Raw genomic sequence first — 20,021 nt, 5'->3', positions numbered from 1 at the left:
TTCTGGTGGAAGCTGAATCTTTAGAAGTTTTTCTACAACTGGGAAGATGCATGCTGACCAGCCCTTATAAAGATGCATTGTTTTATTTATACTTTCTAGGACTATACACCAGCACATGTGACTGTGTCTGAGTTTAGATGATTTGATGTGGTGGTTCTTAGGAAGTTCTGTGGCACCTATCTGCCATAGGGTAATGAACTCCTAAATACTCCATTTTACATCTTTACCTGGATGTCCGGGAGGTCCTGGTGGGCCTGGCGGACCTGGGGAACCAGGGCAGCCCAGGGGTCCAGGAGGGCCCATAGTGTCTTTTCCAGGGGGTCCTCTTTCCCCTTTCCTTCCTTTCTGGCCTGGCCGTCCAGGGGGTCCTCTGAGGCCAGGCCTTGACAGTCCTTGGAAGAAAGAGCCATTTGTAATGTTTTATTTTTCTTCTGACTACTATGTTTATTTTCCAGTTGAAAACAGAAAGATACAGTCTTATTTATAAGAGCTGTACAGTTGATAAAGCACGCAAAATAAAAAGTGAATATCCTTCCTTCCTTGGTGGCCTTGTTGGATGATGTCATATTAAGACAATGTGCAAAATAGCCCATTCCAACAAGAAGACTCATCTGATTTATTACAAGTAGCCGAAACAGAGTCTGGGATGTGCTGTAGACATTATGTACAAGGACTTGTGAGGAATTCTTGCACGTGTGTTATTTTATAGATTTTTTTTTAAATTAGAGACTAGAGGATGCTTAATTTTGACACTCCCAAATGAGAAAGAACAAGTTGCAATTAAAATGTATTTCCACCATAAAAAGGTGGGGAAGGCGGGCATGTCTGTGTAGAGATGCTAGGCTAGATGGTATAGACCCAACTCTAGTCTAAATCAGCAATGTTGTGAAGAGGGGCCATCTTGAACTTCTGCCTCATAAACAATTGAACTATTTAGAGGAGTGATATCACCACCAACAAGCTAAGAAACCAGCTGGGTTTTTAATTGCGCCTAAAATAAAATCCTTCTGATCGTTATCTGCTTCAGAATCTTGTAATTTTCTGTTCACTGTCTTCTTAAAGGAGACAGTGCTTTCCTTAGGGTTTTGGGGTGGAGAAGGAAGTCTTCTTAAATTCTTATTTAGATGCTGCTCATTCTAGCTTCAGGAGATACCCACTGCTGACATGTATACATAAGTGTATATACATGTGTGTATGTAGCAGGTATATACAGGCACACACAATAATTGTCAATTTCTGTATCTGTTAAATTTGCTTCTTTTTAACAAGAACATGGCACAGTCAACACTGATGGGTTCTTGTGAACTCATCTCTAATGCTATTCTTTATCTCCTGGAGGGTAAACATTCAAATGACTCAGAGATGCAAATGTAAAACTTTACAGAAAAAGTGCCAGACATGGTGGTGCATACTTTAATCCCAGCACTCAAGGAGGCAGAGGCAGGCAGATCTCTGAGTTCCAGGCCAGTCTGGTCTACAGAGTGAGTTCCAGGACAGCCAGGGCTACACAGAGAAACTGTCTTGAAAAACCAAAACAAAAAAATAAACAACAACAACAAACGAAAACAACTTTACAGAAAAAGTTTAATTATAATGTAGGCATCCCTGTAGGCCTTGTATTATTGAACAAAAACGATTATTTTCAACAAACCTACTTGCTGTGACATCAGTGTTTTCTATCTTTGTGCCACCACTGCAGATCAGGGGTCCTGCTCATACCCCAAAGTTATATGCTTATACTTAAAATTGAGAATGACTTCATCAGTTTGTTTCAACGCCTGAAACTTTTCCAACATTGCCCACAAAGATAACTGTTAAAGAGCTAGAAACACACTTAAATCAATACATGGAAATTTGTCTTTTATTAACAATATGAACTTACAAAAACAGTGGGTTTTTTCCCCCTTTTTAATACCATTTTTATGTGTCCTCAAAGAAACACAAACATACCAGGACTTCCAGGAACTCCAGGGGGACCAGTAGGACCTGGGAATACATACATCAATCAAAATTGTTTGTCAAGTTATGGGTGCTCCCTGTCCTTTATTTAAATCTTCTATGATGACATCACTGTAGTAACCATTCAACTTTTAAGGTATACCGCTAACATAATTTTCATGTAAAATACGAAATTTGAAAACACAAAAAGATATATCCACTGATGTAAAGTAGGAATTCCCCTTCCTCCCTCACCTGGAAACTATCATAGTTCTATAAATAAATACAGCTCATCACTTTGAAAGGAAGACACAATGATGGTAAAAGCTTGGGAAGAAGTATATCCTCACCCTGTGGACCACGAGCACCTTTGGGCCCAGGTGGGCCTGGCATTCCTTTGTCTCCCTTTTCCAGGTGTGCATCATAATATTCTGTCTTAAAGGGGAAGGCAAAGAATAAATAAGTAAGAAATAGTTACTGGAGGATTGCTCACCAACCCCATTACTTCAGTCTCTTCATTTTGGCCTAAAAAAGAATTTCCTTGTTTTCCTGAGTTCAGAGTTTTATATTAGCAGAAATATAGTGGCCATGCCCATACAGTGTATAAATGTAAAGACAAAAATAACCTTTCTGTTATCATCAGTTATATCCTAGGTTTTCAGCTAGAACTACATTTAATTTAATTACATTTTTTTAAAAGTTATTTTTTTTCTGTGATGGTAATCAAACTCAGGGCCTTGTGCATGTAAGCACTGGGCCACAAGGCTATATCCTTATCCCTAGAAATGCATTTGATGATGTGATTGAACTAAGAAATTGATTTATTTGTTGACTTAAAAAATAAAGTAACAAGAACTTTTATTTAGGCTTCATATATTAAATCACATAAGTTATTAGTAACAAAGACATAATAGTGATCATCATAGGTTCCACAGTTATGTATATTGGACTGCTGGATATTGGACTCTGCTACAGTTTATAATTTCACAGAGTAAAATAGCCCATCACATTTTCCTGCAATTCCATAAAAGCTTTTTTTTTGGGGGGGGGGTGACTTGTATCTGAAAGAGAAAGATACAGATTTTTGGGACCCGCCTTCATTCAGTGAGTTAAGTTATGTAGCTTGGGGGTCTGAGAACTGCATTTTAAAAAATGACTTATTTTATGTATGTGGGTGTTGGCCTGATGTATGCATGTATACCACTCATGCGTTCAGCACCCAGAGACCAGAAGAGGACATTGGATCCCCTGGAACTGGAGTTATAGATGGTTATGAACCATCATGTTTGTGCTGGGAGCCAAGTCTTTGCAAAGACAAGTTAACTGATTTTTTTAAACTGCCAACACATCTCTTCAGCATCTCATTTGTTGCTTGTGTGTGTAGGGGGTGGGGCGGGGGTTGGGGTATGTGCATGTAGGTGCAGATTCCCAAAGTGGCTAGAGGCTCAGATCCCCTGAAGCTGGGGTCATGGGTGCTGCCCAGTGTGGGTGTTAGGAACCAAACTCAGGTCCCCTGAAAGAGCAATAAGCACTCTTAATCTCTCTCCAGCCTGAGAATTCTAGTTTTTTTTTTTTTTTTTGGTTTTTCAAGACAGGGTTTCTCTGTGTAGCTTTGCGCCTCTCCTGGAACTCACTTGGTAGCCCAGGCTGGCCTCGAACTCACAGAGATCCGCCTGGCTCTGCCTCCCAAGTGCTGGGATTAAAGGCGTGCGCCACCACTGCCCGGCGAGAATTCTAGTTTTAACAAGATGTATCCCATGACTCTTTGTGGATCCTGGATCATTTTTACAGCCTGTGTAGTCAACACACAGAAACCCTGCTCAGCACATTGGCCCGGAGACTGACTGCTTTGGAAGAACGAGTAGACCTGAAAGCCAGCGGTCCTTCTCATTCTCCTCATGAGCCCCGCCGTGTCATCAAACTCATGTCTGTGCTAGGCAGAGTGATGCTCCCAGGGCAATGGAGCTTCGGTTGTAGGGACTGGTGCTTGCTGATCTGCCTTAAACCCATGGCTGAGCTTTAGCTGCCTGCTATTCAAAGTGGGCCACCCAAAAAAAAAGGACTGGGCTCTCTTGTCCCTAGGTCCCCTTGCTGTCTTCAGCAGCAGACTTCTTCATACACTTTGAGAATGCAGGATCACCTTGAACAGATTGTGACAAGGCCAAGTTTTTTTTTTTTTTTTTTTTGTCCTGTTCAGAGTCCAAGATGGGCTTTATTAGTGCATTCTAGGGACCAAACACAATCAAATCAAAATATTTACCCATTGCCAAATGGGTAAATAATGACAACAACTGGTTTTTGCCTGGGCTTGATAAAAAATGTTAATGCTCACATACTCATCATAACAGTTAATGAAAAATGCTGGTTCAAAACTTGCTTAGTACTTGAAAGACATTGTTATCTCTAGTTACACTTACTGGACCAGGAAATCCTGGAGGGCCAATGTCTCCTTTCCATCCCTGTATAGAAAGGCAGTTAAAGGTGAATATGCAAGCCCAAAGTAGCATAATTAAAAAAAAAATGCAAGGTTCGACAACAAGTTAGTAATCACGATTGTGTCATTGAGGTATAATGTACAAACCAGATTACAGAGGCATTGCCTTTAAATCATCTTCCTGGCCAGCCCTTGTCTAGGTGGAGTTTGTATACAAGGCTGGGAAGAAGGGAATGTGAGCCTGTCTGTCCTCCACCTTCCCTCTATGCCCCCTTTACCATGCGGTCATAACCCTTGCACGTCCATATTCTCACACAGACTGTAGTTGTAGGACAGTCAGGCCAGGGTTGCAGTTAATGCCCAATGTACCAAACCTCCTTTGTTTCAAGAGGGGCAATCCAAAATTCTGCCAGGAATGATTATTAAAAGGCACATTTGAATCTGAACATATATCTGCGTATGTGAATTATCTGTGAACATCGGCAGCATATCAGAGGTAAGTGGTGTGGAATACACTACACAGTTAGCTGATTGTGACCTTTCAGGGACACATGACCCAGACTGAGGCCTCAGGGTCCAGACTACAGGACCTCAGGTAACCAGATGGATTCCTGCTATGGTGGGCCTTTTCTGATCTCCTCCTCCTAAGGACATGATACTTCACTAGAGAGTGCTGAACCAGCTAGCCTTAATATCAACCACACAGAACAGCATTTTAGCTCTTCCTTGAGAACCTTCTTGACATGTTCATCTGTCCTTTCATCTTAGCAAATATGCTTAACAGCTAAGATTTTTTTTCTGGCTCCTATTATTATTTTACTCTCCAGTATTCAAAGAAATGTGATAAAGAAAAGACTACAACCATCTTTCATTTCTCTTCAAACTACTGTCAATTATCATCAGAATAAGTTTGTGTTATTCCATGGGGGAAACCCCCTGTTGGACACAAGAGTGAACCAGCTTGCTTTACGAAAGCACAGACATCACCATGGTAAGCAGCACTGTAGAGGGAGAGGCAGAGGGAAGGGCCCAAGAGGAGGAGTCTTTTTCCACAGGTCTGACAGACTGTCTAGTCAGCATCCACAGCCCTCACTTCACGTGCTTATCAATTCCTCACTAAAGACTGAGAACATGCCACTTGATGATCCTCTTAGATTCCTGACCAAAGGTCAGGTCACAACTTTTAATCACAATACTTTATTAACAGAGACATAATTAAAAAAATAGAAAAAGCACTATATATGGGCAGGCAAGATGGCTCAGTGGGTAAAGGTGCTTGCCACCAAGCCTGAGGATCCAAGTTTGATTCCCCAAACCCACACGGTAGAAGCGAGAAGCAACTCCCAACAAGTTGTCCTCTGACCTCCACAAGTGGGCTCTGATTCGTGTGTCTTCTCCCAAAAAATAAATAAATTGAAATGAAAAGGAGTACAACAACAACAACAAAATCTAAAGGAAATTGAAATCTAGAAAGACAGACTGGAAGGGATCTGTGAGCCACAACGTGTGAGATCTTGGATGACATTCAAGGGGAAAGTAACCATTGTCGAAAGGTGGTGGAGAAGGGAAGAGGGTCCGCAAAAGCCTGCCATGAGAGAGGTGTTCCACAAAAGACAACCTTCTCAACTGTGAAATGGGACTCACACCCATTTCCCAACAGTGACTTTGGGATCAAGTAGGAATATCTGAGAAGCATTTGGCTGGGCACATGAAATGCTCAGTAATAATGACAGCTTTTTTTTTTTTTTTTATGTGGAGTCCTTGGAAAGTTCTCGTCCATTCAACATCGGCTAACATATTTTTATAAAACCTGTGATTGCAATTCCTTGTTCCTGGGAAGGTAGGCAATGCCCAACCAGTTGGAAAAGGCTGAAGAGGGGCTGTTACCTTAATGCCAGCTTCCCCCATTAGCCCAGGAAGGCCCCTGTTGCCCTTGGCTCCCTGTAGAAAAGATCAAAGGGCAGGAGATCAGAAGACATGAGGTAATTGCATCTGTATGAAGCATGTACAGTCTGAACTTACTCAATTTTTAAATATTTCAAATTTATTTTCAAAATCAATATGTAATAGTTGTACAAACATTTGGTATACAATGTGGTATTTCAAGATCACATTGGTTGTGATCTATATAGTCACGTTGTGTCTACTAGATTGTGTACTTTGTGTGTTGATCAGGTCAGGGAACTAGCATATCTACTCCCTCAATTGTCTATCATTTCATTGGTGTTAAAAAATCCAGCCGGGCGGTGGTGGCGCACGCCTTTAATCCCAGCACTCGGGAGGCAGAGGCAGGCGGATCTCTGTGAGTTCGAGGCCAGCCTGGGCTACCAAGTGAGTCCCAGAAAAGGCGCAAAGCTACACAGAGAAACCCTGTCTCGAAAAACCAAAAAAAAAAAAAAAAAAAAAAATCCTCTAAACTATTTTCAAGTAGACAATACATCATTGTTGATTATAGTTACCTTACTGTGGACTGTGCCTGGGAATACATGTAACTCCTGTATCCACTGACTAACCACTTCCTCTCCCTCCAACTCACCACCTTCCCAGCCTCTGATAACTACTCGGCTGCTCTGAGAGATCAGCTGCTGTGGACACCATGTCTGAGAAGGTCACGCAGTACTGGTCTTGCTGTGTCTGGCATATCGTTAAGTGTATTTAGTTGACCTTTCCACAGTGGGTCTATAGGACCATGCGTAGTCTGCAAAAGCTGAAATTACCTGATGACTCTCAAATTAACCTTCATCTACGACTATCACTGCTGCTTCCATGAGATCAACAGGCAAGTTTTACCTGAGTTCCAGGAAAGCCAGGAGCACCATCTTTTCCAGGTTTCCCCTAAAAATAAACAAACAAACAAACAGAAAAAAGCCCACTTAAGTTTTAGTAAAGTTAAATTGGTTGACTTTAGTAAACAGAAAACATCCATGGTACAATCTCCTTTTGACAGCAGGCAAGAAAGCCCCAGGGAGGTTCCTCACTGATGTTATAAGGTAAGACTCCTAATCTTATAGGCAACGGGCATCTCTTACCAGGGCAGGTGGAAGCCAGGTAGGATCAGTGATTTTAGAGTCAAAAGGAGGGAGAGAAGGAGATAGCTAAGTTTTGAGTGGAGTTCTTTTCTCATCCTGATATTAGAAGGAGACTCAGGGAAGCACCAAACAGAGAGGTACATGAGGAATTTAGAAAGAAGGCCGTATTTACTTATCGATTTGAAATGCAACTTCTTAAATTCTAGATAAATATTTAAATAGTGTGGTGTCTGAGCAGACATGGCTGTAAGATGAAATGTTATGGTATGGATCCTTTCTGATAGTATTAAAAATCAGGCAAGCTGGAATCATTTTTCCTTGAACATCCCCACTCTACTTTCTTTTCAACCCGTGCTTTTTAGGGTTTTTACATGATGTATCTATCTGTTTAAATCTTCCAAAATGGAGCCGAGTGGGGAAGTGGGCCTCCATTGCTTCTGTATTCCCATAGTCCCACTTCCAGACACACTGTACCCTACTTTCTTTGGGAGCTGTTCTGTCTCCATTCTGGCTGGTTCGGATGTGTTCTCATCCACAGGAGCCCAATTAACTAGCCAATCAGGGACCTTTCCCCGTGGCCGTAGCCATTGTTGCAGTGTGAGACACATGAGCAAGCTAGGCCAATCCAATTCAATCTTTGGAGTTTTCTATAGGTGTGTGTGTGTGTGTGTGTGTGTGTGTGTGTGTGTGTGTGTGTGTGTGTGTGTGTAGTTTCTTCTCAGATGTCATTAGCCTGAAGTTGTCTGGGGCTGTACCTTGTTCCTTTCCCCTTTCACAGAAGATGGTCATTTTTTTTGGACAGAATAGGCCTGGTACCCAGAGAAGAGCCCCAGCTTCCAGGTTCAGTCCCTGGGGCTTGTTCTAGTCTTGAACTTTTCAGATATTTGGAAAAATAAACCCCACCTACTCAAACTTAAAAACAAACAAACAAACACAGTTGTTAGTTGGAGCATCTTATTCTGTAACCCAAAGAGTTCCAAGTCCTGCCTTCCCTGGGCTGTACATGGTGCTGAATTGCCACCTTACCCTTGGACCAGGCTCTCCAGGCACACCCTTTTCTGATCCGTAGGAGTCTCCAGGTGGCCCCTGTGTGATTAGAGTTATGAAATGCTTTAGAAATGGACTTTCTAATTTTGTACTTTCATTGATTAAAAAAAATAATCTATCCCTTCTATTGGCCATATTTAAAATGAAATAATCTAAAAGAGAAATCTTATTATAAGAAGTAGTTTTATCTTAAAAATTGTGGTAGGAATGCTGAAGTATAGCTGTTCACAGTGCATGGCTTCTGGCAGGGATGGGGTGGGGAAGGACTCAGTTTTCTTTAAGGGGCTGGCCACTGGGACTTTGACCACGCTCCAGTGAGTATATGGGTAACACAAATTGGACTTGGTATTTCTTCTTCTTCTCCTTCTTTTGTTTTTGGGGAGGTCATAAAGGTCAGGGGTGGACCTGGGAGGACAGGGACGTGAACGTGATTGGGGTGCATTATGTGAAATTTCCAAATAATAAATAAAAGAACTAGTTTTAAATAGATACTCAAAAGCAGGTGCTATAGGCAAGTCAGACATAAAATAGTGCAGAGATTTCACCTAGAAAAGGCCTCAAGACAATTCTAGAATATTCCTGGGCTCTGTGTTTTACTTAGTATCAATATTTAAAGGTTGAACATTCATCAAAATAAGGACAACGATTGTACTCAGTGGGTTACTGATAAAGAATAAGGCACGAAGGTGGTAGGGGGTGTGTTCAGAGGAGTAGCAGGAGCGGGAGAGGGGGGGTCGTGGGTGGATATAATGAAGATACATTGTATACCTGTATAAAATTGTCGGGGAATAAAAATAATCTCAACAATACGTACTAAGGTTCTGTTTTACGTGTCACAGGAGGAAAATGACTTAAATGACCTACCGGAGGTCCAGGATGTCCAGGTTCACCCATCTCTCCCTTGTCTCCTTTCTCCCCCTCGAAATCCTGTCGTAAGCACAGTTCAAGGTCATTATCACAAACCAACCGAATGAGATTCGACGAGCCGAATTTGGAAATACCCTCTGTCCAGCGAAACTAGGTGTGAAAACCAAGACTGGGCCGCATGACAGCAGCACACTGGCTCTTCCTGTGTCTCATCTTTCACATTGTACACAGGAGCTTACATTTAACACTGTTGCAACCTTTAAAAGAAAAAGTATCCTTTGTGCATCCCTAGGAGCAATATTCTTTGTCAGTTACTATTACATCTGCCAGTCAATAAAGGTGTAAGATCAGAGTTCTTCTAAAACTCAGTTTCTAATCATCCACTAAAACTCGGTTTCTGATCATCCACTATGGTAAATGAAAATATATAACACAGGAAAACCAAACATCACATGGTATTTGGTAGAGCTCAGACTTCTAGACTCCTTTAAGGTCAGAATATAGTTATGATTATTGATGCTTTTCAAAACATTCTGTCACCTTTGGTGAAGATCTACTATGTCCTTAATTAAAATGTGCTTTTGTGCTTGGTAGTTAGATCAGGAGAACTCCTGAGCCTTGGATCTAATCCCTGGCACCAGCATCCCAAGGACCAGATAAGTATTATCTCAGCATGTTATTAACCCTTAAACAACAGTACTGGTCCGGCCACTAACCTTAAATCCACCCATCTATATAATGAAGAAGATCAAGAATAGCAAAATAATCTCCTGGAGAGTCTGTTTCCTGCCCTTCAAGCACAGGTGTTGCTGTTTCCATGGTGCTGTTGGTGTAGGAGATGATGTTAAGAGAACTTTATTGAGGGTTCGAAGCACCCCAAGAGGCAGCTTCTCAACCTATCTATGTATCTTTGGGAATGTTGAAGAAATTTGATCCCTTGGAGAAGAAACTGCTGTGAGAGTTGGAAACTCTGCACCTGTGTCTATGTTTTTAGCAATAAAACGTGGGCCGAGAATGCAAAAAAAAAAAAAAAAAGTAGCCTTTAGATAAAATTACATTATATTACTTAACGACCAAACCAGCTTTCTATAAGTACATTCATTCCTAACACATTCAAATTACTCCTATTGGAACAATATTTTTCTCCCCCCCAATATATTTTTAATAATTATTTTGGAATTTTGTACAATGCACTCCGCCACACTCCGTTCCCATTCCTCCCAGGTCAGCCTTCCCACCCTTGCACCCTACCCCCACCATTCTCCTCCCAAAATCACCAAGTCCAATTTGTGTTGCTCATATACTCATAGGAGCATGGTCAAATTCCTGGTGGCCAGCCCCTTGAAGAAAACTGAGTCCTTCCCCACCCCACTGCCAGAAGCCATCACTTATGAAGAGCTACACTTCAGCATTTTTACCACAGTTTTGAAGGACTCTCTTCAATAGTTTCCTGTCTGGACTGTTTCTTTTTTGGGGTGGGGGTGGAGGTTGTTACAGGGGGGCCTTCATTGTCTCTCATTCTCAGTCATGAGTCTGTAGTCATCAATACCACTGCAAAAGAAGCTTCCTTGAACATAGCAGCAGCCTGTGACAGCATGGATCGTGGACTTCCACATGGTTTCCGGTGGCAGCTCAGGTCATAGACACCCACTTTGGTCCCTGGTGTCAGCACGTATCATAGATATCAACATGGCCTCTGGCAGCACAGCATGGATCATGGACACCAGCACTGCCTCTGGCTCCAGCTTTGATCACAGATATTGAAGGCAGCATGGACCATGGAGGTCTTTTGAGGAGACTTAATCCAGAAAATGAACCATTCTTGAACTCAGATATCTTACTGTTCAGAGTCCCTGCAATTGGGCAGTGTGCATGTGTGTGTGTGTGTGGGGGGGGTTGGTCAGGTCAGCCACCAGAGTCCATGTTGGTGGCCAAGGGCCATGTAGATCTGAATGGCCTGCCCTGTTACCTGATGCCATGGTGACATGTGGGCCAGAGCTGCAGCGGAGGGCCATGCCTGGGCTCATGAATCTAGGGTTAGGGTTGATGTCTGAAGGTTCCTGTTACCATTGAAGGCTGCATGGATGCCTGAGATCTGTGGCCAAATTAGTGTCCCAGGTCCACTCTGCAGCTGGGGCCATGCCTATCTGAGTGGCCTGCGGTGCCACCTGGGGCCATGAACATCCACACCCTGCTGCTGCTGATGACAATGTCTGGGTCTGTGTTGCCACCAACGGTTACATGGAAGCCTGGGGTCAGGGCCACAACATGTGGCCTTGTTGGTATCCGGGAGGTGTGCCGCCACCAGAGCCATCCTGATCTGAGTGGCTTGTGCTTCTACCCGGAACCAGATGTCTTCCGGGTACAAGCTGCTGACGAGGGCCATGTCTGGGTCCATGGTCCTGATGCAGCTGGGGTCTGTGTTGATATCTGTGGCCCGTGTTGCCTCATGGGGCTATGGGAACCATGCATGATGGAATCAGAGGGCCATATTGAGCTGCCTCTGCCCTTTGCTGGCCCTGCCCATGGTGGGATGCTGGAGGCTGCAGCAAGTGAGTTGCTCCCCCCCTCCTCAGAGATGGGACCACCCTCACCACAAGTTCCGGAGGGCTGACCCTGATGGCATGGGCATAGGGGAGCTGGCTCTGCCCATCGCCTGAGTAGGGTGGCTCCTGAAGCCTGGACTGGCCAGCTCAACTGCCCACCCAGGCCCACAGCCGGACCTTGGTTGGTCTGCTCTAACATATACGTGATCTAGGACCTGCTAGAGCTTGTGAAGGACCCTATAGAACAATAACCACGGGATCATCCCGAGAGATGATGGATAGGTCCAAAGCAGCAGATGACAGCCTACCATCACAGGATGCCTGTCTACCTCAGAAGCCCCCTTCCCTATACCCCCAAGAGTCAACTGATGCCCACCAAGTCAGCTAGAAACAGTTTTTCCAGGAGAAACGATGCCCCTATTCCTGTTCACCTGCTTTTTTATAATAAGCAAAAAAATATGGAATGTTAGGATTCTGCCACTCTTCCAACTGTATAACCGCACATGCACAGTACAGTAGCTAAGTAAGGGGTCTTATGTCTTATGTCATCAATGCGCGCAGCATGGTCACACAATCTGTACATGCATGGTGTAGCTCTGCAAGCCCACATGCACATGTACAGGGAAATCCTTAAAAGCTGGACACAGACTCTTCCCTCCTCCTCTGCTCTTTCCCCACTCCCACTCTCTCTTTCCTGCACGAGTCTCTGCCCCGGGCCTGGCCACACTCTCTTCTGTCCCCCCCTTCCTCCTAATACAGCTCTGATACTGGGTTTTGTTGTGCCTCTGACCTTTCCTTGCATGGTAAAAGCGCTGCATTTAAAACCAACGCTCAGGATGGCCTTGGGATGTCCCAGAGGAGTTCCAGTGAGGATCCAGTGATGATGGAGTACCAGAAACCAGAGGCCTTGAACCAGACCAGTGACTCATTGCAATGAACATTTTCAAGTAAAGCTAATTGAACAAAAAGGTTGTGACACACCACGGTTCCCAATGGCACCAGGATGAATGAAGACGTGTTGGAGAGGTGTGAAAGATGGAGGAGCAAAGAGGGTTTTTTCCCTTTGTGTTTGTTTGTTTGCTTGTTTTTTTTTAATTTTTGTTTTTCGGGCCACTGCAAGGGGGAGGACAGGATATGGAAGGACTGAGAGGTTAGAGGAAATGGAGTGCATGATGTGAAATTCCCAAAGATTCAATAAAGAAATTATTTAAAAAAAAAAACCCGAAAAAAAAAGTTTGGCAGTGATTATGGTTGCCCAACTCAGCGAGCATTGAAGCCACTGAGTTGAACATAAATAAGTGAATATTATGGCCTGTATGTTACACTACAAAAATTATTAGAGACTTGTTATAATTAAAACCCATGAGGTATACTTTTAAAAAGCCTATTTTATATTCAAATCATGTCTCAACTAAACTATTATTGGAAGCAATTAAATGTAATTTTCCAAGAGCGGGAGGGTTTAGTTTCTTGGTTAATCTAATATCATCTGAGTTCTTTATTTACCCTCCCAGTCTTTCCAAGGCCAGGCTAGTGGCTGGATTGGCACATGGTACTGTGGATACATTTCCTAAGCATTTAGTTCAGCTCTGAATCCTGGTCCTCTTAGTCATTCCACCAGAGGAACACCAAACCATCAGCGTCGAAATGGCGTGGAGCAGTAGTGTTCTTGGTGAAGACTGAGCGTGTCCTTGGGGTTACAATGGCCATGCAAAGGGTCCTGTTAGATTGTAGTATGCCTCTACCCTGTCTATAGGGCATTGCTATCCTGTTGTATCAAAGCCACATATACTGTGTTAGGGATAGTGAAAGGGAACAGGGAAGAAGAGTGAACAGAATCAGGCTGTTGCCTTGGAGTCACATGTCTCTGTTTCCCCATTTAATTTTTTTCATCCTTCACCATGAAAGATATATGGAGGAATTAAGCCTAGATGTCCAGGCTGGCCAGGAGTGGGAAACTGGGATGAGCAAGGCTCATGGTGGAGCTTCTAAAAGAGATGAGGGATCATCAAGATGTCTTTGCAGAAACAGAGGTACAACCATAGTCACAAAGCTGCAGCCTTACCGATTTGTTGTATGGGGGGCGGATGAGTGTAACAATCACTGTTCCTTGTAGCCCAGGAGGTCCTGTTAATCCTTTCATACCCTAAAGACAAGTACAGCAGAGAGTGAGAACCACCCAACATCATCAACACAACAGTTTTACTCTCTCAAAGGTCTGTTTTCTATTCTGCCGCATCCACAACAGAAGAGCAAATGGAAGCACTCATCTCAACATGGCCCACAATGAACCAGAGGCAAATGCACTGGGGAGCTGACACCTTCAGATCTACTAACACATACTGTGGCATGTCATTTACCCTTTCTCCTTTTTCTCCTATCGCGTTGTCGCCCATATGACCCTGTAAGAAAACACGAAATGCCACTGTTAGGTCTCAGGAAGTCCATCTGTCTAGAAATGAGTTCAAGCTGGATCATAGAAGGGTTTCTGGAAGTTAGATAAAAGCCAGCATTCCTCAGGAACCTGTGAAATGTCCCCCAAAGGAGTCCTTTCTCTTGCATCTGCAGAAGGGAACATATGACTTCATTGATATGCACCTGTGGTTACATATCAGAGCCCTTGCCCCAGGCTCCTCCGTCTCTACTCACAAGTACTTGCTAGACGTTTCAAAGACCCTTCTCATCTCCCCAGGCCTCCCTCCTTCCAGATACCTATCTGTTCTCTCTATAAAGACAAAGTGCCCCCACGCCCCCCAAGCAATCTTTTGCTATCTTACTATCTCCACTATTCTCTCTCGCCCTCTCCCCTCCCCTGATTCATGTCCAGTCTTCTGTCTTTTTTTTTCTGCTCTGGACTATTTCAGGGGCCTCTGGCTTTTTTTTTCTCTCTCTTCTTCAGAATGAAAGCCTTCACCCTAATAATGGAGCAGTCTTGTTGACAGTTTCCTTACTGCACCCCCTCGTATACAGGCATTATGTTTAAGAAACTTGTTAAGATTTCTGTCTTTGTAAGGGAAGACTTACATATTCATCTTAGTTTTGAAATAAGAAAGCTATATTACTATTTTTATAGAAGACCAGCAATGTGTCTCTTTTAAAGGTGGAGGTTTGGGGGCCCAGGAAGCTGGAAACTCACTGAATATAATGGATGGTACAAGTGTTGGGGGTAGGGAACGGAAGTCGGCACAGCGGGAATTTTTCTGGCCAAGCCTCTGTCTGGTTTTGGTCCCATTGGCTGACTACTTCCTGGTGAGCCCTTAACTTCCTGGCTACCTGACTTCCTTCCCTGGCTGCTTCTCTTGCTGATGGCCTACTTTAGTCATGTTAAAAATAAGAGGGATGAGTAACTGAACTTCAGGGTTCTGAAATTCAAGTCAGAAAAGCCACGAGTGGAAAGCAAGCCACGCCATGTCTTTAGTAATTTAGTGACTCGAGACCACTTGAAGTGAATAGCTTCCATTCATCAACAATGGCTGTTGCGGTCGCACTACCTACTCATCAGAGCTAGTAAGGAAGTGGAAAGCCAACTGGAAAGTATTAAGAAGTAAGGCTGGGAGGGACTGTTAAAAAGGAGCCGGTTAATTCACTCATGGACTAAGGGAGGAGTGAGTTGTGTGTGTGTTGTCTCCTCGTATGGTATCTATACGTTCTCTGCACTCTCTAGGGAATCTTTTACACAGGCTATCAAAATGGCTCAGTGGGCAAAGGTACCCAACAATCTGAGTTCAGTTCCTCACACCTACATAGCGGAAGGACAGAACTAACTCCTTTAAGCTGTCTTCTGTCCTTCATACATGTGCCTTGCCATGCATACTCTACAGGTGAAGAAATAAATGTAAAAGCAAAATTAAAGGGAAAGGAAAATCCCTGCCACCCCTTGACATCAGAATCCTGGGTGTCTAAATCTGTAAAGAATACATTTCTACCCAGTTTGTAGAAATTCATCAAAACAATTGAAAACAGACTATAACAATGGCTAGCCCATCATTTGAAGCAGTATCTTTTATAAAAATTCTCCCCAGGGCAGTTTATTCTTGTTTTAATGGTTTTCATAGTCAAGATTATATGGAACAGTCTCATAAATGTGGTCCAATGTCTTAATCTTACCAATTAATTTTCTTAAGAAACATAGAGAAAACCTTACAAAATGTTCATAATATAATAAAAAAAAAATCAGGATTTTTTTTTCCACATTGCTGCTTTTTCTAAGAAAACAGCCTAAGGTTGCCATGTAGAAGTATGCATGTAGTAGCAACATACATAAAATAACAATCTTATGTGGACGTTTCTTAGTTTAGAATATGCCATTTCTGCTTTGAAGCATCTTCCATCAACAGTCTAGTCTGAGTAACAGTGGATCTTTGCTTAGGAGATACTTTTTTTTTTTTTAACCATTATTTATCTGGCATTTCATTTCTATAAAAAGTTTCTGCTGAACGATGGCTTTTCTTCTCAAGTTTTAAGTTACCATACAAAGTAACATTGCCTTGTGGCATTTGCACACATCTTTAGTTTGGGTTGGCTCTGCCCCTCCACCCTACCCATGCTCCTCTCCCCAAGGGTCACTTCGTGTTTGTGCTCCTGTCTATGTGGCTGTTTGGTGTGGTGGCTAGCCTTGGTTGTCAACTCGATGGGATTTGGGATCATCTTGGTGGTGACCCTTAGGCATGTCTCTGAGAGGTTTTCTGGATAAGGTTGATTGAGGTTGGAAGACCCAGCCTGAGTGTGGGTGGCACCATGCTATGCCCCAGACTGAAGAGAAAGAGGAAGGCCTGAGCAAAGTTATTCATTGCCCTCTCCTTCTGACTATGGATGCAGCATGACCAGCTCCATGTTCCTGCTGCCACGACCTCCCACTTGACGGACTGCACCCCCAAACTTGGAGCCCAAACAGGCCTTTCCTTCCTCAAATTGCTTTAGTCTGGTACTTGGTCACAACAATGAGAAAAGCAACCTCCACAGTCTTTGTCTCGTTAGTGTAGGAAGCGGCAGGGGAATCAAGAGATTTCAAGACTCAGCTGCCATTCATGTAACCTGAACCTATGAGAGACAGAGGAAGAGGGAAGAATGGGAGCGGGGAAGAGGGACAGGGAGAGGGACAGAGAGACTGCTTGTGTGTATCTGTCAACGAAGGAATAAATGTGAGAGCACACTGGGGAGTGTCCTGTACATCAGGTCAGGATTCAACCTTTTTAAAATTTAATTTAATTTTTTATTCATTCAACATTTTTATCCTTAAACTACAACTTGATTTTTTTTTTTTTTTAGTAGAAGCACCTAAGATCACATAAGGTCTCGCTTCATTTAGCCACATAAGGTCGAATGGATTTTGCACAGCAGCCCACTACAAGAACTGATGAGATAAACCAGGATTCCTGGCAATAGACACCTATCCATTAGAAAGCTTTGCTTTTTCCTAGTGTTCTGAGTCAGAGATTCATTTACTGCTGGCTCTGTCCCCTTTCCTGCTGGGACTCCTGTGATCCCTGGGAGGTACCCACAGTGGTCTTCTAGGCTTTTAGACTGGCTATGGTGCTCTGACTGCTACAATTTAGGAACATAGACTTACTTTTGGTCCTCTGGGTCCCACAGCGCCTGGAAAACCCTAGAAAAGCCATAAGTAAAAGTTACAGCAGGAATCACACCCAGCAAGAGAATGCTGTAAAACATTTTGCCATCACCCGTGTATACATCGAGAGTGCATAGCAGCAGGGACTTCATACTCACAAAAACTCCCGGAGGACCCGGTGGACCAGCAGGCCCTGGAAAACCTGGGGGGCCTGGAAAACCCTTGAAGTTAAGAGAAGAGTGAATTTAATGTACTTGTCAAATACTGCCAAAGCCCATTAGTTAGACATAGTGATGGTTTAATGAAATCAGAAGAGCATATTGCCTCCCCTCTAAGTGACTGCAACCTATTATTAGTAAGCTCCAAACTCATTGCTGTAGGCAACAGATACCTGGGACATCCTGATGCTACTGCACACAGGAGCATGGCCAGCAACACTTCTTGATTTGGGGGCAGTTTTCAGTTTTTCCCCCTCTCTTTCTCTTCCTCTCTTTCTCCTTTCCTGTCTTTCCTGCCCTCCCTCCCTGTATTCGGACAGTGTTTCTCCTCCTCCTTTAGGGCTGGCCCCACCCACAGCTCTCCTGCCTAGTTTTCCTTATACCCATATGACTCACCTCTTCCTTATCTCTGTCTCTGTAGCTGGCCTTCTCAGAAGGCTGCCCTCTCTGCTGGATCAGAACCTCGGATCCAGCCACTGGAGCTCTGGGCTCCCTCTCTGTCTGTCCAAAGCTGGATCCCTTCTTCCCTATTGATATTTCCTATCCCCGCTCTCAGCATTATTTTCCTCATTAGCATTCATTACTGTGTTACACATGGTACATTTACTGATTGATATTTTTTTTTTTCTGTCTACTCATTAGAATGTAGACTCCTTGAGGACAACGGTTTTAGAACTGGTTTCTAGCTCATCTGGGCCCTAAAGCCTAGAAACAATTCTGCCGCAAAACTGGCATCTAATCTTAAATGCATTGCACGGTCTTCAGCGCCTGCACAGTATATAGTGCACAGAAGTGCACTGATGGGAGATATCCATGTTCCTGGTCTCTGCTCTCCTTTCTGTGTGATTGGTTCCTATGCAAAGGATCAAGAGCCACCTTGCCCCGTTCCTTTCTCAGAAGCCCATCACTGCTGCTAGCCACATTCCTGTGGCTGTTCGGCTCCTAGCTCAATTTCACAGCTTAGGTCTGTTGGCCTGGCTTACCATATGAGCACACCCACAGCCTCAACTTCTGAATCCCAAAGCATACACAAGTCCCAAATAGTTGTGTCTCATTGGATCTATTATGGAACACTCCAGGCTAGCTACAGACGAACTAATGAAGCAAACTATTCAGGGTTCAAGGGGAGAGAGCCACGCTTCAATAAAACTCTTAAAGATGCTGTGTAAATACTGGAACCAGGATGTTCTTTAATGCTCCAGTTTTAAGTGGTGGTCAATGCATGGTGTAAACCCATCCTTGATTTTAGCCAATACAGAGAAACTTAAGAAGAGTGACAGGAATTTAAGAAGAGATTAAAAGATGCCCACATTTGCATTTCAGCATGTTGCTTCGCCTAATGAGGTCCATGTTAGAACCATACGTGAGGTGGACATTATAGACAGGGAAAGACAGGAGAAAGAGAGAGCTGGGAGGAAGGAGGGAGGAGATACAGAATATGAACATGATATGAATATGAATATGAATGAGAATTCCTCCAGGAAGTGTTGTACCTGGAAGCCTGGAGGCCCTGGAGGCCCAGGGTCACCTTTTCCATTGAATTCTCTGTCTTCTCCTTGAGCAGGCTCACCCTTGAAAACAGAGACTACCATCAATTCCTGTCAACTTTATATTTGCAAGCCCCCTCCCCCCTTAAGTGCTCACTGAAGGTCATACCTCCTCAACGATGAGTGTGTGGGAGGATATATACACAGAGAAGTGTTTTAAAATTTTGCAGTTATTCCATTTTGAAGGATTCAAAGAACTGCTTAAAATTTTTTTGTTAGCCTGTATGAATTATGCTTTACGATGAGTTTCATTGTGACATTTATGCACTTGTATATATAATGCATTTTGATCATATTCACTCCTCACTAACCCCCATTCCTCTCACACTCCTGTTGATTGTAGTCCCCCCATACTTTCATGTCCCCCCCAACATTTTTGTGTATGTGTGGGTGAGCCATAAGTTTAATTAAGGTTTCTTATAGGACCATGGCTGAGGGGCTATTTAAAGGCACACGGACAGCTCACCAGTGGCTACACCACTGAGGAAAATCTCTCTTTCCCCAGCAACCATTAGCTGCCTACAGATCCTCAGGTGGGGGTGTGGCTTCACAAGCCCCTCCTCCTACTTTTATATTATTTTAAAAGAATTGCCAATGTACTGTGAGGAAAAGGAATAATAAATCATGTACCAAGATACTCAAATTAGGAGTAATTCCTAACCTAGAATGTGGACTCTCAAACATGAGATCAGTTTCCTTCCAAAGACCTGTCTATGGCAAGAGCCAGAGGAATTTACTAATAGGAGACAATGCCATGTTTTAATTTCTATAGTGTCTGAATTATTAATACCAAGACCTGGTTTATGAGGTCAGTTTGTAGTAGATT

The 20,021-nt window shown here is 43.4% G+C and overlaps 1 protein-coding gene across 1 annotated transcript in view; it reads right to left on the bottom strand.

Annotated features, from left to right (window-relative positions):
* Positions 1 to 20,021, bottom strand: part of Col4a3 (collagen type IV alpha 3 chain) — a 128,676-nt gene that overhangs the window by 46,542 nt on the left and 62,113 nt on the right. The window contains exons 9-21 of the mRNA XM_052750024.1: positions 19,142 to 19,219; positions 17,589 to 17,651; positions 17,431 to 17,466; positions 14,222 to 14,263; positions 13,927 to 14,007; positions 9,313 to 9,375; positions 8,428 to 8,487; positions 7,163 to 7,207; positions 6,260 to 6,313; positions 4,356 to 4,397; positions 2,289 to 2,373; positions 1,951 to 1,986; positions 228 to 392 (exon numbers count right to left, since the gene is read on the bottom strand). Coding sequence (XP_052605984.1) covers positions 228 to 392; positions 1,951 to 1,986; positions 2,289 to 2,373; positions 4,356 to 4,397; positions 6,260 to 6,313; positions 7,163 to 7,207; positions 8,428 to 8,487; positions 9,313 to 9,375; positions 13,927 to 14,007; positions 14,222 to 14,263; positions 17,431 to 17,466; positions 17,589 to 17,651; positions 19,142 to 19,219 — 850 coding nt within the window. The remainder of the gene's footprint in view (positions 1 to 227; positions 393 to 1,950; positions 1,987 to 2,288; positions 2,374 to 4,355; positions 4,398 to 6,259; positions 6,314 to 7,162; positions 7,208 to 8,427; positions 8,488 to 9,312; positions 9,376 to 13,926; positions 14,008 to 14,221; positions 14,264 to 17,430; positions 17,467 to 17,588; positions 17,652 to 19,141; positions 19,220 to 20,021) is intronic.

The sequence above is a fragment of the Peromyscus californicus genome, unplaced genomic scaffold (assembly GCF_007827085.1).
Source record: "Peromyscus californicus insignis strain IS unplaced genomic scaffold, ASM782708v3 Scaffold_21__1_contigs__length_65335640, whole genome shotgun sequence".
In the NCBI taxonomy this organism is placed as follows: domain Eukaryota; kingdom Metazoa; phylum Chordata; class Mammalia; order Rodentia; family Cricetidae; genus Peromyscus; species Peromyscus californicus.
Note: the sequence above shows the minus strand (reverse complement) of the source record. Positions and strands in the feature narration are given on the sequence as shown.